General features: G+C 31.4%; 1 protein-coding gene and 1 long non-coding RNA gene across 2 annotated transcripts; one reads left to right on the top strand and one right to left on the bottom strand.

Annotated features, from left to right (window-relative positions):
- Positions 1–6599: 6599 nt before the first annotated feature.
- On the bottom strand, positions 6600–9988 carry LOC122306229. Its single transcript, XM_043118664.1, has 3 exons — positions 9541–9988; positions 9003–9454; positions 6600–8855 (listed from the first exon to the last, which is right to left on the bottom strand). Exons 1-3 carry the CDS (start codon positions 9986–9988, stop codon positions 6600–6602), a joined length of 3156 nt encoding a protein of 1051 aa, XP_042974598.1.
- Positions 9989–14843: 4855 nt separating this feature from the next.
- Positions 14844–16769, top strand: LOC122307031. The gene is made up of 2 exons (XR_006241618.1): positions 14844–15510; positions 16543–16769. It is a non-coding gene; the product is annotated as an uncharacterized LOC122307031 (long non-coding RNA).
- The last annotated feature ends 254 nt before the right edge of the window (positions 16770–17023 follow it).

The following is a 17023-nucleotide window of genomic DNA, read 5'->3' as shown; positions in this document are numbered from 1 at the left end:
AAACAGGGGATCATTTTTCGCCTGGCCTCTTCGCCATTATCATGGAGGTGTTGGTCAGAGCCATTCCTTTTTTTTGGGGGGGGGGGGGGTTTAATTTTTGGATTTTTGTTGTGGGGGGGGGGGGGGGGGTGGATTTCTTTTAGGCTTATTGGTTGGTAATGCTAATAATGGCTCTATTACACATTCTCGTCTTCTTTTGTATATGCAACTCTCATCTTCTATGATTCGGATTGTGATTAGATTCAAGCATTAAGGATTGTGTTATTATATTTTGAAGTTGTCAAGGGTCTTACGTTCAAACCATTTTTTTTTTTTGGTTGGCTTATGATCGGTATGCTTCTGTATCTTAATTGATTGTTGTTCCAATGGCTCTCTTTAGTGGGATGTTTGCTTCACTAGAACTGTTTAGGATTAGGAAATTGATGAAGTTTAAGCTTTCTTCAGTTTTTTCTACTCTTTGATGCTTGGTAGTAATGATGTGAATAGGATGTTGTGGAAGTCCAAGGGGTGTAAAAAATCCATTGTTCAATTATATTACAAATTGTAGACTTTTTAGAACAGTCCTCATTTTTCTTAAAAGTTTATAATTTGGATGTCTCGCATGCCTTTCAAAGTTGCTTTTTTCATATGGACTCCCTCTCTTGGAAAAATTTTGATGTTGGACAATTTAAAGAAGTATGATATTATAGTTATGGATTGGTGTTTCATGTATAACAAGCATAAAAAAATTGTGGATAATTTACTTTTGTATTGTGAGGTGGCAAGAGCTTTGTGAGATGACATTTTTTGTAGGGTCGGTTTGGCTTGAGTGATGTGTTTAAGAGTGGTTGATTTTCTTACATGTTAGAACAGGTTTTACAATTATTCTCAACTGAATGTAGTTTAGAAGATGATTCCTTTATGCCTTATGTGATGCATTTGGATGTAAAAGAATAAGTGGTATTTTAATTATAAAGAGCATACTTCGGAGCAAATCTGAAGTCTTTTTTGCTTATAGCTTTAGTTTTTTGCTTTAGTGATCAATGGAACATCTGCTCATGATTTTCTTGTCACTTTCTATTAATTCGTAGAATGTAGAGTGGTGTTTTCTTTTGCATACAACCTGTGTACATGACCTTCGTATATACATTAGTTTCTAATAAAATTATTCTTCTAATAAAATTATTCTTACTTATATTAAAAATACATATATATCAACCGGTGGCACCCAAAAGAGCAACTCTTGAAAGTGACTCCTGAGGCTATATATCATTAGGAGATCCAAATTGGATGAGTTCTCAGAAGCGTTGCCATGACACTCTTACTTGTCTTCCCCACTTTATTACTCTTTCCATCTCTTCTAACCTCAGATGTCATAGTAATAGTGTACGTGTGCCTAAGGGTTCGCCCAACCTCCTTAAGGAGGCCCGTGATCCACCCCCTCAATGTTGGCGGCTATGCAGTTCAGGTGGGCTGCGGGCATACCACCCATGAGGTAATGGGTGACTACCATTAGCGGTGGACAGAGCAGCTTGTTCACTACAAAGATGATGGTTTGAATTTGTTTTTTTTTTTAAAAGAAAAGGTCGAGTACGTTATATTCTATATTAATTTATATCGGACGCCATGCATGCAACCGACATGAAGTTTTTTATTTTAATATCTATTAACATAACTGATGATCAAGATTAATATAATGCTAAATTTCATTCAACATTTCAAACATCAGAATTTATACCTTTTCTGTATTATTTTTTGCTGGAATTATCACGTCAAGTACCACTGCAGCTTCACTGACGGCCATGAAAATGAAGATACTAATACCAAGATGATGACAATATGCATGCATGGGACTGAATGATATAATGGTATATATGGATGATAAAGACGATTTAGATGAATTTCATTAAATAATGATTATGAATCAACAAGTTTTATTTTATAGTACGTACCCGGCCATGCATTAATTTCATGATCAATAATTCACTTTTTAAGATGCCATGCATGTCTAGCCAACTTATGAGTTGCTTCATTAGCCATCCATCCAATATACTTGATTGGGATCGATATATATTTTTCGACTTACTGTTAAATTTTTAGTTGCAATATTTAAGTATTTTATTATATTGTTATATAAAAAATTATATGTGTAGTCATCTTTACGTACTTTTTAAACACTCCATTAATGTAATTAATTTATTTTTAATATAAAATAACTATTTTAGCTAATCACATAAGCATTGAAATGTGTAAATAATACGCAAAAGTGACTATATATATATAACAAAACTCATTATATATTTTAAAAGGTCATTTGAGTTTATTTTCTTTTTTTAAAAAAATTATAACGATAGCTAATGATACTGGAGTACTAGTAAATATTTATATTTAAGCACAAGTTATTGCCACGGTCGGTCAAGAACTGGATATTTTGTTGAAACTATTATATATATATATGGAAAACACTAATCCCACAGAAAGGGATTACCGAAATTTTTTACCGAAAACTGTTTTGAATTTTTTTTTGAATTTTTTTTTTTGCTTAGTGATTAAGTAAGTGTTTTTAAATGAATATGTGATTTTTTTTATTTTTAAAAAATATTTAAATAGTTTTAAAAAATGTTAAAAGAAAAATTAAAAAAAAAGAAAAAAAGAGAAATGCACTGATCGGCAGAAGATCTTCTGTGGACATAGCAACGTCCTATATATATATATATATATGGCCATCACTACCATGCAATCATGTAGTCATGAGGTGATCGAGACCAACAAGATATTGCATTTATCTCTTTAGCTATACAAATTTGAATAAACGCACTCTATGGTCAAATATTACCAAACATTCCTATCATGACCATAGAGTGTCTTTATTTAAAAGTTGTAATAATAAGTTTGAAAGTGTTTGTATTTTATTATAATTTTTTTAAAGTAATCCTTATAACTTTCTCAAACTTTCAAATAAAATATAAAAAAAAAATTCAATTTTTTCAAATTCCAAAATAAATCTAATATTAAAAAAATTATATGTTGTTTCAGTATTATTCACAGATTTATCATTTCATCTCATTCTCCAAGCATCACCTAAGGGTTGTTTCAGAATAGGTCCCATCTCATCTTATCTCATGCATCTCATTTCTAAACATCATTAAAATACAAATGCTTTTCAATTTTTAATTTTTTCATCTAATTATTACCTAATCATTACAATTTTTTCAAATAAAATACAAAAATAATTCAACTTTTTCAAATCTTAAAATAAAAATAATATTAAAAAATTATATTTCAATGATATTTTAACTTTATAATACTTAAAATAATGCTATATATAGTTATGGGTTGTGCAAGGGCCATGCACTCCTCTTGAAAAAGAGTGGGATTAATTATTAAAAAATAATTTTTTTCATGTAGATTTTATGTTTCTTCACTTTTTTAAAAAAAAATATGCGATACTTGGGCCATTTGTAACTGCAAATATCATTTCTCTAATATTTTTATTCAATTTTTTATCTCTCATTTTTTAAATTCTAATAAAACTTATAATTCAATCAATTTAATTACTATTTTTCTCTTTTTTTACTTATACTATGTGAAAGTAACGTGCAATGCACGTTTGCTTAGTTTATATATAATTTTTTTGGTTAAGAATTATTTTTTTATTACTAAAGATGTAATATTTTTGGTTAATTAAATAACTAATGATGTAATGTTTATATAATTGATAAATAATGAAACATTGTGATATATTAAAAAAGAAGAGCATTAATAGAATCTATAACATGATCCTATAAATAAACATCACTCATAGTTTTATGAAAGCTATTTGAGATTATTTTGATTCTAACATGACGATCCAGCAGTTTCTTCATCTTCCACCGCTTCAATAGAGATGACATTAAATTGCCTATATTTTTTCTCCTTCAGTTTCTCTAGATCTGCGTAGACTTGAATCTTCCAAATTTTTTTTGATAATTTCTCCGCAATGCATTTAACATACGGTCGATTTTCCTACAAAATAAATTTTGAATAGTTTTACATAATTAATTAAAAAAACCAATTTTTTTTAATTAATTCATTATAACAAAACTCAACTTTTGAAGGAAAATTAAAGAGATACCTCTCCAGCACGTTCCATCAATTCAACTGCTGAACAACCAAGTGCCTGTTCTGCTACTTCACCAAACATAGTAGCAGCTAGCTTTCCAGTGTTATCATCCAGTTCAACATATGCCCTAGCACTTTAAATGCGTTGAATATATTAATTTCAATTTGAATAGTGTTAAATTATGAATTAAATCAGACATCAATTTTAAATTAAAATTGTAAGATTCGTACCGTGGTTTGCAGACCCCTTGGTTTTTGCAATACATACAAACGAAGGTTTCATTGTATTTATATCCAGTTCCTTTATTACAGCCAATGCATGATATGTAATAAAAAACTTGGGTGAAGTCAATAACATTTACCTTCGCCTTTATCCAGAATTTTGCTTTCTGCATTAAATTATAATCAATTTTTAGAATGAATATTTGTGTAAATATTTTAAATTATTACTAATAAAATAATATTTACCGCCATGGGTTGTAAACCCTTAATCAACCCTGCAATATCACAATTCTTCACAATTTCCCGAATACCAACAGATGACAGTGGTGCAGATGGGTAGGTCAAGGATCTTGCAATAATACTTCTAATTATCAAATCGTTATTCTCCGCCCTTAAAATTCAGAAATGAATAATAATGTAAGGAAATGAAATATACATGTAAATTACATAAATCACATAAATAACTCTAATAAAAATGCATTAATTTGCAATTGTTAATTTTCAAGAATTACCATTGCTTCATTGCAGCTGCCTCAGGAAGAAGGGGATTGATTATAAAGGTACTTGATGGGCGTGATGATATAGACAATCCTTTGATGAAATTGACATCAATATTAGTGCTAGTATATACGATATGGAAAAATATCTAAGTTGTTTTATTATTATAAATACCGTTATATGATCCAACGGATATTTTTGTTCCAAGTATTATCGGCTTATCTTCAATAATATCTGATATTTTCTTACATTCGTCTTGGACAAATCAACCCCACATAGTCAAACATATGGGGTTCAAGCTACAAAATTGAAATAATTAAAAGAGTTAATAAAATATTCCTAAATTAATATTGGAATTCAATTATAAAAGAGATGAGAAGTTATAAGAATTTTTTACCTTTCATCAATAACATATATCTCCTAGATCGTTGTTGGTCCAGATGCTGTCGTTATCTCTTTAGTTGGCTTAATTTTAATTGCGACAGCTAAAATATCTAAATATTTGAATATGAAATGTTAATTTATTGATAATTAATTTATAATAAAATATAAATTAAATTACCTATTTCTCCAATCGACCCTCTATAAGCCTCCAAGTCCTTGAATGGGACGATCTCATATTTTGGTGCATCTATTTGCTCTTCGTTCTGTGGAACATCTTCTATTATTGTTTTTGAGTTCAGGGTCCATTGATATTGATATTCTCCAATTTTGTATTTTGGATCTACTGGTTTGACATATGCATCGATGATATAATAGGACTGTAAAATTTTTAAAGTGTTCTCCCGGGGGTCAATATCAGTTCCAAACATTGTCGCCTGCACTCGATTTCCCTGAACCAATAATAAAAATAATTGTGATTAGTAGTATATTATATAGAATTATGAGGATTAATTTACTATACTAATTATTTTAAATAATTTTTGTATTTTTTTAAACAAAAAATGTCGTAAAAAGATAAATAAATAAATTTAATGTATATGCTAACAAATATCATACCTCTTTATCAATTAATATCAAATTTTGATACTTCACTGCTGTACGTTGGCTTATTCGTTTAGGTGACTTTTCCGCAACGATCATCTTAATCTTCCAGTTTTTTGTTTTCGGAGTGATATCCTTTATTGATGTATACACCGTCCACATTTTTTCCCTTTTCATATACAAAAATATCAGATGTATAAGTATAACAGATCTTAATTTAAATTCATAAATTAGTAAAATAAATGACGAAGACATTTAAATAAATGACTGAATATTAGACATATAGAGAAGAATATTATAATACACAATAAATCGAAACTATACAATTAAATCTAGTTACCTGTATAACATTAATTCAAACATGATAATGTAAGTAATTCTGTAAACACAATATTTTTTGTGCAGTTCTTTTCACGTTGTTCAGTGGATACTGGTCGTATTAGAATCCTCACTGCAGATGATGTCTTTGCCCTCGATAAAGCCACATATAATTGACCATGTGAAAAAACTGGCTGAGGTAAATAAATCCCAACACAATCTAATGTCTGTCCTTGTGACTTATTTATAGTCATTGCGAAACTCAATCTTATAGGAAATTGAGTTCGTTTGAATGGAAAACCACTATTTTCATCAACATTTGGTAAGAATGGTATCCTTGGAATGAACACTCTTTTTCCGATATGGTGTCCAACTGCAATTTCTGCATCTATGACATTTTGATCAAAAGCCCGACAAATCAAACGGGTTCCGTTGCATAGGCCTTCTGAAGGATTAATGTTTCTAAGCAACATGATGGGACAGTTTTTCTTGAGTAATCATTCATGAGGCGGAAGTCCGTTTGGGGTTAGAGTATTCAAGAAATCTTCCATAACTGATTGTTCAGATGCATCTATTGTCTCATCAAAACTGTAATATCGCTGAATTTCACCTGGGAGCCTATGAATCAACAATGCATTTATTTCGTCAACATAACTGTTCTTCGGTGTTAATATTGCCCGATTCATCATAGTTGAAATATTCATTGAATATTCATGAATATTGTGGAAAACATCTTCTATCAAATGATCTAAAGAAGTGCTGTCATCATAATAGGGAATAAGCATCCTATTTGGAATCCTTATGGTTTCATCAACTGTGTTTGGTGGCATTCCGTTTCCAACTTCTAACACATAATCTGAAAAAACTGGATCAAGTCTTGCTCGCATATTTTCAGTTAATCGGAACTTGGTCAATGTAGGCCATAAATAGGAATAAACCAAACTGGAATTAACCTGTTGTTGTCTTGTTCCTTTACGAACCACGGGTAAAACCTGTCGAAAATCTCCACCGAAAACAACAACCTTTGCACCGAATGTTACATCTGAATCATTGATGTCTCGTAGCATCTTATCCAATGCTTCTATGTGTTGTTTTCTTTTCATTGGAGCCTCGTCCCAAATTATTAATTTTGCTGCACGTAGTAGGTTTGCCAGTGCACTTTGTTTGCTGACACAGCACGTGTTTCTTTCGTCAGTATCAAGTGGAAGCTTAAAACGTGAGTGTGCTGTTCGACCTCCCGGAAGAATAGATGCAGCAACGCCTGATGAAGCAGTTGCAAGTGCTACTAATTTTCTTGATCGTACTGTTGCGAGAAGTGCTCTGTACAGGAATGTTTTCCCTGTCCCACCTGGGCCATCTACAAAGAATGCAGCATTTTGGTTTGCAAATACTTTTTCCAGCACTGCGTTATAGACATGTTGTTGTTCACTGTTAAGAAATTGTGATGCAGCAATATCTTCTTCTAGAATTTCAACAGCCAATTCATCATCGATTTCTCTAGATTGAAATTCTTCTTCATCAAAGCAAATGTCGTCATCAAGAAGATGGTAGGAACTAATGTCTTTTCCCATTGATTCAATTGTAAAAGAGATTGACCTCAATACTTGGGTTCTTACATTTGATATAGAATCTTCTGTTGGTTTGAAATCAGCTGACATATCTTGCTCAAAACGTTCCCAAAGCTCCCTCGGATTGGTTGGATTACAATAAACCAATATTGTTGCAAATAACCGTCTCAAACTGGATGGCACTTGATATAAAGATGCTTCCTGTAAGCAATCTTCTAAGCTACTGTCTCTCTGTAGCAACCCATGCATTGTTGCTGCCTCACGAAATGTTGGAGCCACAACACCATCAACTGTCCTGAGATCGTCAAACGACAAAGGTCCTCTTACATGGTTTAGCAATATCCGCAGATAATACCTTTCGCCTTCAAATGGATTTGCTGTAACAATACGGCCTATAACAGTTTTCTTTTTCCGAGGAGTCCAATCTTTGTTTTGTTGGTTCCAAACATAATATTCTGGAAATTCTTTATACAGTAATCTCTTTGCATTCTCGTCTACTCGATTTAATGCAAAAAATTCTGTTAAGATCGATTTTATAGAACGATCTAAGTTGACAACATTGATTATATCATCATTTGCTCGGAAAGTCACTGGGTGTTGATCCTCCAGATGTAAATGTAAACTATACACTGCTGGGTACATCTCATTAATAATAAAGTCATATATCCTCCACATAGCTTCGGGGAGAGCAATCCATCGGGCCGATTGGAATTGTTGGATTTCATCAACTTGTTGATTGTTTTGTTCAGAAATCAAGTTGAAAGCAACACGATCATGTCCTTTATAAATGTATTTATAAAGATATTTGACTGCTTTTATCGTAGAACAAATCTCGACATTAATGTGACAGTCAAATGTTGCAAGCAGATATGGATTATATGGAACAACCCAACGATTATCTAAATTTTGGCCTCTGACTTTGACAGTTACTCCATTTTTTGAACGCCTATATATTGGGAAGCAATCATTTCCAACAGTTGTAGCAGATGCGTAATTTTTTGGATAATTACTTTTGCAACAACCATTTTTCTTCATGCAAACATTTGTTGGGTTCAACACTCCACATGGCCCATGCATCATATGCTTTACAACAGTGTTATGCAAGTGCAAGTTTGTATTTTTATTAGGTATCTCTGCTGATACGATCTCGTCAAAAGATTCAGGCGCATAAACCTTCCAATCCTTCTGTAAGATAATTAAAAAATGCGCATGTGGAAGACCTCTCTTTTGATGCTCAATAACGTAGACATATGCTGAGACTTGACCAAATATTTTCCTCTTGAATAATTGATCCTTTAATTCTTCTAGTTTTGCACGAAAGACTCAAGCAACCAAATCAGGTCGATTCTGACTCTCCTCATGCAGATGTAGTTCATTTGTAATTTCTTTCCAATTTGGATTGCACATCATTGTTAAGAAAATGTCTGGTTTGCCGTAACGCTGAACTAAAGCCATTGCTTCCATATATCTTTTTCTCATGTCTCTTGGACCTCCAATAAATGATGAAGGCAGTATAATCCGTTTTCCAACATTAGAAGCGTTTGTTTCCCCAAGCGTAATTGTATCAACAATACCTTGATATAACTCTGATCGAATATGTTGTTGCTTTTTCCTAAAATAGTCTAATCTTGACGTCTCGATCTTAACATACATATCTACTACAAATTGTTGCAATAGTCGACCAGAAAGTAACAAAATTGATCTGACATTTTCTCTGATTTGTAATTTATAGCAATAATATTCACGGCATGAAACAACTGGATCCTTCGTTTTTCTGTTTGACGCTACAAAAGTTGAATGTGAATGAAACGTTACTAAGTTAGAAGTACATACTAAATGAAATTTTTGAATATTAATACTGCAATCTAACCTCGTTGTTCTCTTGCAAGTAATTCTTCTGCAGTCACTGATTGTTGAGGATTTATTGATCCGTTTGTTTCGTTGTATGTAGATCTCCTTCCTCTACTAATCTTTTCAATCCCTTGATGCCAACCAACATCGCCAAATGGAAATAACAACGGATATTGCAATGGATCATAACACCCAAAATAGTACTGAACTATATGACTTCCACCAGAATGGTTAAAGACAAAAATGTCACGTCCTCTTAGTTGATCTTCATCATCATTTTCTACCCATATTGCTGCAACTTGTGAAGATGTGGGGGCATTGAATACACGTTGATCTAGGCCAGCATCTAATCTTATATGAATTATTTGATTTTCCAAATCTGGCAAATCACCAAGAGAGCGGAAAAAAATAGAATACGGATTGATGCGAAGAATATCAATGAGTTGAGTGACAATTGATGGATCCATTCTATTTGAATCAGAAATGCGATTTTCTAATTCATGTTCTGTATCATAGAAATACAACTGGAGATAAGAAGGACGACGATTTGAATGAACCAAATCGTTGATATAGTGATAGATCTATCATTGAGTTCTGAAAGTATAGATTCCTCTATTTCTCCTGCAAAGATCTTTATCAAACTTCACTCCAAAGGATGTAAAAGCGAACTTGTTATTATAAGTTCGAATGTATGTCTTAAAATGTGTTGATTCATCTGTGTTGGAGGTAAACAATGCATAAAGCTGATCAGGAACATCATTTGTGGCTAAAGAAATTGTTCCATCAGCACAGCAAAAGCCAGTTGTTTCATGGTGGAATCGCTTTGCTTTACAATGTATGCAGCTGGGGACTAATGGCAGAGAATATGCTTCAAATGGCACTACCTTCAACAATTGTCTAAATCTGACAGAACCGTGATGCGACTGACCTATTTGGTTAAAAAATGAAAATAAGGCAACATACACAAGCTCGTAATATTATTTAAATTATTTGAGTAAGGACATTACTGGTACAGTAGCAAGATTCAATGACTGAATTAAAAGAACCAACTGATTTTATATTTGTTTCTTACCCCTACAAGGTGTCAGCATATTTGTATCGTAGCTCGACTCCTCTTGAACAACATGTGGATCCTATTTGTATAATATATTTCAAAATCTCAGAGGAAAAGAATAGAATGATGGTTGAATAAGAAATATCGAAAAATGATTAGAGGAGAACCTGCTGGATAAAGAGTTGATTAGAAGATTCGGAGACATTGTTTATGGATGAATTTGTCTCTGAATTAATGACACAGACTTCAACATCAGGAATAACACATACTTGACGAGACGAATCCTCTTCAACGATATCAATATGAACATCAGAATTTCGCTTTCTCTTTGATACTCTTTGAACAAGACTAAAGTCTTCAATGTTGTCTATATATTGGATATCATTGTTTGAATATATCGACGTAGTCGTTTGATCACCAATAGATGTATCGAAATCATTTATACGAATCGAGTTCCTTTTGAATGCTTTTTGTTTAGCATATCTTTCTCTTTGTTTTCTACGGATCTCTTCCTTTTTCTCTTCTGGTAAATCTCTATACAAGATTCTTTTTGCAGGTTCTTTTCCATGATCTTCAAAAAATATTTTACAAACTTAAATTTTACATAAATTTATATTTTTGTTTGTAAATTTTTAAAAAAAAAATATTTACAGAATCTTACCACTTCTCATTATGTTAATGAAGGAAGTGATTGTTTCAACCGTTGGATATTGTTCTACACAAACAAGATGAAAGAAATAAATAACAATTATTTCCTACGCTCAATTAAATAAATAATCAAATGATAAAATATTTTGAAATTTGAATCTAACAAAAGCATATTTCAATATCACATACAAAAAATATTTTAGAAGCTATTTGTCAAACTCAATTCCCTATTCTAAGTATTTATCAACTATTTCTCTACTAATTATTTTAAAATATTTCTCTACTGATTTTTTATTTTGATGTTATGAATTTTTAGTTTTTTATCGTTAATTTTTAGAGAAAAAGGGATGATTTGAGTCTTGAGAAAATAAATCAATTAATGGCGCATATGATTTGAATCAATTAGTTTTTTTATTATACCTAGATCATTTAAATTTACACAATTTTAAAATTTTTAATTACTATCTTTTCAAATTTTGTATCTTTCAATTTATATAAATTAAGTGTTTGGATTTATATATTAGTGTGTCATCAATGGATATATATGAACTTAGTTAAATAATAATAATAATAATAATAATAACAATAATAATAAAGCTAGATGTGCATCAATCATTCAGTAGATATTAATGAAGGAAATGATTGTTTCAACTGTTATATACAGTTCTACATAAGCAGCATGAACCAAATAAATAACAATTATTTCCTACACTCAATTAAATAAATAATCAAATGATAAAATACAATGAAATTGGAATCTAACAAAAGCATATTTTAATATCACATACAAAAAATGTTTAAGAATAATCACACAATATTTTCACAATATTTAACTATATCTAACATTAATTTAATATTATTATTAGTTCAAATTAATTTATTCGTTGTTTGAAGTTTATTTTTATTTATTCTTGTATTTCCCAATTGGGATCATGCATCTTTGGGGTAGTTTGGGTCAATTCGGTATAGATTTTGTCAAAAAATTCCTAGTAAGAACCACTGCCAAAACCACTATTTTCTCCCGTCTCCCAGCTCTTTGATTCCTCTGCATCGGTGCGCGCTCATCTTTTCATCGCTTACGGATTTTGCTAATATCTGATATATGGATCTTAACAAATTCTATCTAAATGCCCCTCATTCCATGGCCACGACCATCAACGGCGTCACTTGCAACCATATTAATTATAGGATATTGACCAATTAAAAAGGGAGTGGGAAGTGATGGAACAGTTCATCGATCACGCCGTGTCCGAGTCTATCTAACATCAATATCTTTAAAAGTATTCCCCCCAACAAGCACGCACACCACGATATATAATGAAAAGAAAGAGATCAGAGCTAGCTAGCTATAGCTCCTAGATAAATTAAAGAAAGAAAGAACGAAAGAAAGAAAAGGAGTTGCCAACCAAAAAAGCAAGCAAGTAAATGTACACGTATGGATTCCATCCTCGATCCCATCATCTTGATCTATTTTTCTCTCCTATCTCTTCTATTATTGCTTTTATTGCTAGCTTTCATCATCTGACACAGTTCTCCACACCCTTCAAAGTTAGCTAGCTAGCTATACTTTAACCACCTCAAAAGAAAACAAAAATCTAACAAAATTAAACGATCATCAAATGGTTTGATAACCAACACAACCAAAAGTAATATTTAGATCATGAGGGAGCTTGCTAGATCAACAGCCCAAATCATATATTTTACTTATTTATTTTTATTAGATATATAGAATTATATACTCTTTAATTACATATTAAAGCAATTTGTTTCGTACATATAGTTAATCCCAATAATAAAATTTTTATTCTAATTAGATGATTAAATAATTTATTTCTTAAAAAATTATAAACACCAGCTTCATTGACATGTGTTGAGAATGAGTTCAGCGAGAGGGTATTAACTAACTAATTAAAAAATTAAAGTGCAATGCACGTTTGCTTAGTTTATATTTAATTTTTTTGGTTAAGAATTAATTTTTTATTAATAAAGATATAATATTTTTGGTTAATTAAATAACTAATGATGTAATGTTTATGTAATTGATAAATAATTAAACGTTGTGATATATTAAAAAAAAGAGCATTAATAGAATCTATAACATGGCCTTATAAATAAACATAACTTATAGTTTTATAAAAGCTGTTTGAAATAATTTTGATTCTAAGATGACGATCCAGTATTTTTTTCATCTTGTACCGCTTCAATAGAGAAGACATTAAACTGCCTATATTTTTTCTCCTTCAGTTTCCCTGGATCTACATAAACTTGAATCTTCCAAATTTTTTTTTATAATTTCTCTGTAACGCTTTAAACATATGGTTGATTTTCCTACAAAATAAATTTTAAATAGATTTACATAATTAATAAAAAAAACCCAATTTTTTTATTTTTGTAATTAACTCATTATAAGAAAACTCAACTTTTGAAGAAAAATTTAAAAAATACCTCTCTAGCATGTTCCATCAATTCAACTGCTGAACAACCAAGTGTCTGTTCTGCTACTTCACCAAACATAGTAGCAGCTAGCTTTTCAGTATTATTGTCCAGTTTAACATATGTTCTAGCATTTTAAATGCGTTAAATATATCAATTTTAATTTAAATAATATTAAATTTTAAATTAAATCAGATATCAATTTTAAATCAATTTCAATATGTATGATCCCCTGCTCAAACGTAATAAATTTAAACTACAACTTCTATTACTTTCTTACTTTTCCTCGTTATGGCTTCCAACTGCGACTTCTCAATCCACTCGTTAGATGATAGTAAACTATTTCCCTTAGCAATTTCCTCCTTGACGTTGCCAAAGAACAGGGTATATTTTATTGTATAATTTTTTATTTATTATATTTTAGTTTAAAAAGACTCATTGTTATGATGTCAACGCGGTTTCATGGTCTTTAAATTTTTGTCTTTTTGTAAATAAGTTATATTTTCTATTTATATTTCTATCAATTTAATGGTCCACCCACTTGTATATGTTTTCCTGGTGCACATTTATCCACATGACGTGCATGTCCACATTTGTCCCCCCGTCTCTCTCTCTCTCTTTTCAGGCTTTGATCCACATCCTATAGACAGCCTATCCCAGCTTAGCCGAAATATTTTTTTTTCCTTTTTTCCTTCTCTCATTTCACCCACATCTCGAATCTTCTTCTTACTTTCACTCTCTCCCTCTCTCTCTCACGCTCTCTCTGCATTGCTCTCAACTCAGCATCTCTCGCCCTCATATGTTCACAGTTTCAATGATTGCATCTCTGTCTATTTTTCCTTCACGGATCTATAGAGATTTCATTTTCCGATCTTCTTCATTTCTTGTTTTTTTTTTTTTTGTTTTACGGATCTATAGAGATTTCACCATTTTTTTTCAAATCAGTTTTACGCCCATAAAAACTTCTCTCCTTGTCTAATTCTGATTTCCCTTCCTCTCTCTCCCCACCTCTCTTTCGATCTCTCTCTTTCTCTCTCTCTCTCTCAAACAGCTTCATCTTCCGTCTAGATCTCTTTCTTTCTCTCTATATTTCAATGATCTCGATGGCAGACTCTATTTCTTTCTCTAAACCCATTTTCAGCCCTCTTTTTTTCATTTTGAGAAGGAGCTAAGAAGCAAGTCATAAACCTTAACTTATTTTACACCCCTTTCTTTCTCTCCCGCTTAGAAGCTCTCTGTTTTTTTTTTTTTTTGCAAACAACATCAGATCTATATGTGTTCATTTAGATCTTTTAGTTTTCATTTTATTTTTTAGATCCTAGAGCTTCTTATGTTAAACATGGGTTTGCATGTTTTGAGTTTTGTCTTCGGGTTTTTTTTTTTCACATTTTTTGTTCGAACGACTGGATGTTTTTTGGTTCTCATTTCATTTTTTTTAAAATAGATGATTTTTTTTGGTCGTTTGATGGTTTTTTTTTTTTTTTTTTTCCGTGAAGCCCTTCGTTAACTTTAACTGATATTTTTTTAAAATCCATGTTTTTTTTTTTTTCTGTATAGATCAGTTTCCATGTTTTTATTCTCTATTTTTACTAACATCCATCAGAAAGTTATGATCTTTTTGTTTGTAAATTGGATTCTCTTACGGGGTTTCAGATCTATGATTCAATGGTCTTTTTACCTGAAATTTTTCCTCTCTTCAGTGGTGTAGTACGTTTAAATGTGTTAATAGATTTGTGATTTTGTTTGTTTGTTTGTGTTTGGATTTGTGTAGGTGAGGATTCAATTGGGTTAGGGATCAGCAGCCCAAGGGCGAGGACCATGCTTGAGGAGGAGGGCTTTGGTGCCTTTTACAAGGTTTGGATCTATAAACCCATAAAAATCTACACTTTCTACTTGCAGGAAAAAAAATATATTAAATTTGCCATTATTTGAGTTGTTGATGTAGTTTTATAAAGACGCATGCTTTTTTTTCTACATCTGGTTCTGTACAATATTGGATTCAAATTGTGCCAGATGCATCTATTCCATTCAATCAAGCTTGTGTAGTAATGTACAGTTTTGTTACCTTCCTGTTGCCAAGCAATTGATGTTTTAGTGGTCTGCCCATTGGAATTGATGTTTTAGTGGTCAGTTTCATTACATCATAAAACTTAGAGATTATTAAAAGGCAGTAATCTAGTAGCATAAAACTTACAGATTGATGTAATGCATAGATAGATTATATATAATATAAACACAGAAAAGGCAGTAAAACTGACCTTTTTAATGTACTTTCAAACCTTTGCACAACTGCACTATTTCACCGCACCTGATTTGATAGAGAGAGTGAGCGTGGATAAGTTTTCTGAACTCAGTTTTGTGATAGGATTTTTAATAAGTTTTATGAATTCCATGATTTCATGGTATCGGTTAGTTCATTTCTTAGAAATATGAAAAAACATATGTAATGCATGGATAAACTTCTATTATAAACACACAAAAGAAAGTTACTCACTTTTCAATCTCCCTTGAAACCAAGGAAACCGTAGCACCAATGCACTGAAAGTAATAGAAGGGATCAGTCACTTTTCAAATGTTAGCACCATTGCACTGAAAGTAATAGAAGGGTTTTTTAAACCCCTTTCAATGGCTGCTGGGTTCCTACGAAATGTCTATTGGTATTCAAACTTTGAATATGACTGCTGCACTATTTGGCCATTCGGCTGCCTCATTAAGTGATTGAAATTTACTAATTTCTCCCTGCCTACACACATGGACATAAAATATAACTTATTACAAATTATAAGTTATACTGTATATTATAAAAACTTAATTATAAATTTCTATTACATTTGATTAAAATGTGCCTCCACAGATTTTTAACTTATATTTTCTCTCTGGTTGCAGCTTCCATTCCAAAGCAATAGCTGGCACACGTACAGAAGGGGAAAACTCGTGTGCAGAAGGGGAAAAATAAGAAGAAATGAGACTCTAGTTTTTCAAAATTGTAACTTATTATAATGTTTTGTCATTATAATTCATAGGAAAAGACAATAGTATTCCTGCCTAATTAATTTGGCACTATTTTTCTTCAAAAAATTCAGTTATTATATTAATGGAATTTAAACAGACAACACATTTGGTCACTAACGGAAATAATTATAATTTGGCACTGTTTTCCTTCAAGATTCTAAATTACTATATAATGGATTTGAAACGGACAACATAAATGGTCATAAAAATGGTGGCTTAACTGCTATTTAACGGGAGCAACAAAACTAACGGGAAAACAAGATTTTCCGTCTAAAATAACAAATTCCATTTTATACACATTTTATATATATAGAAGATATATTAACAAATTTATTATTTCATTTCATTATCCAAG

Source organism: Carya illinoinensis, chromosome 4 (genome assembly GCF_018687715.1).
Source record: "Carya illinoinensis cultivar Pawnee chromosome 4, C.illinoinensisPawnee_v1, whole genome shotgun sequence".
NCBI lineage: Eukaryota > Viridiplantae > Streptophyta > Magnoliopsida > Fagales > Juglandaceae > Carya > Carya illinoinensis.
The sequence above is the reverse complement of the archived record's forward strand: the minus strand, read 5'-3'. Positions and strand labels throughout refer to the sequence as shown.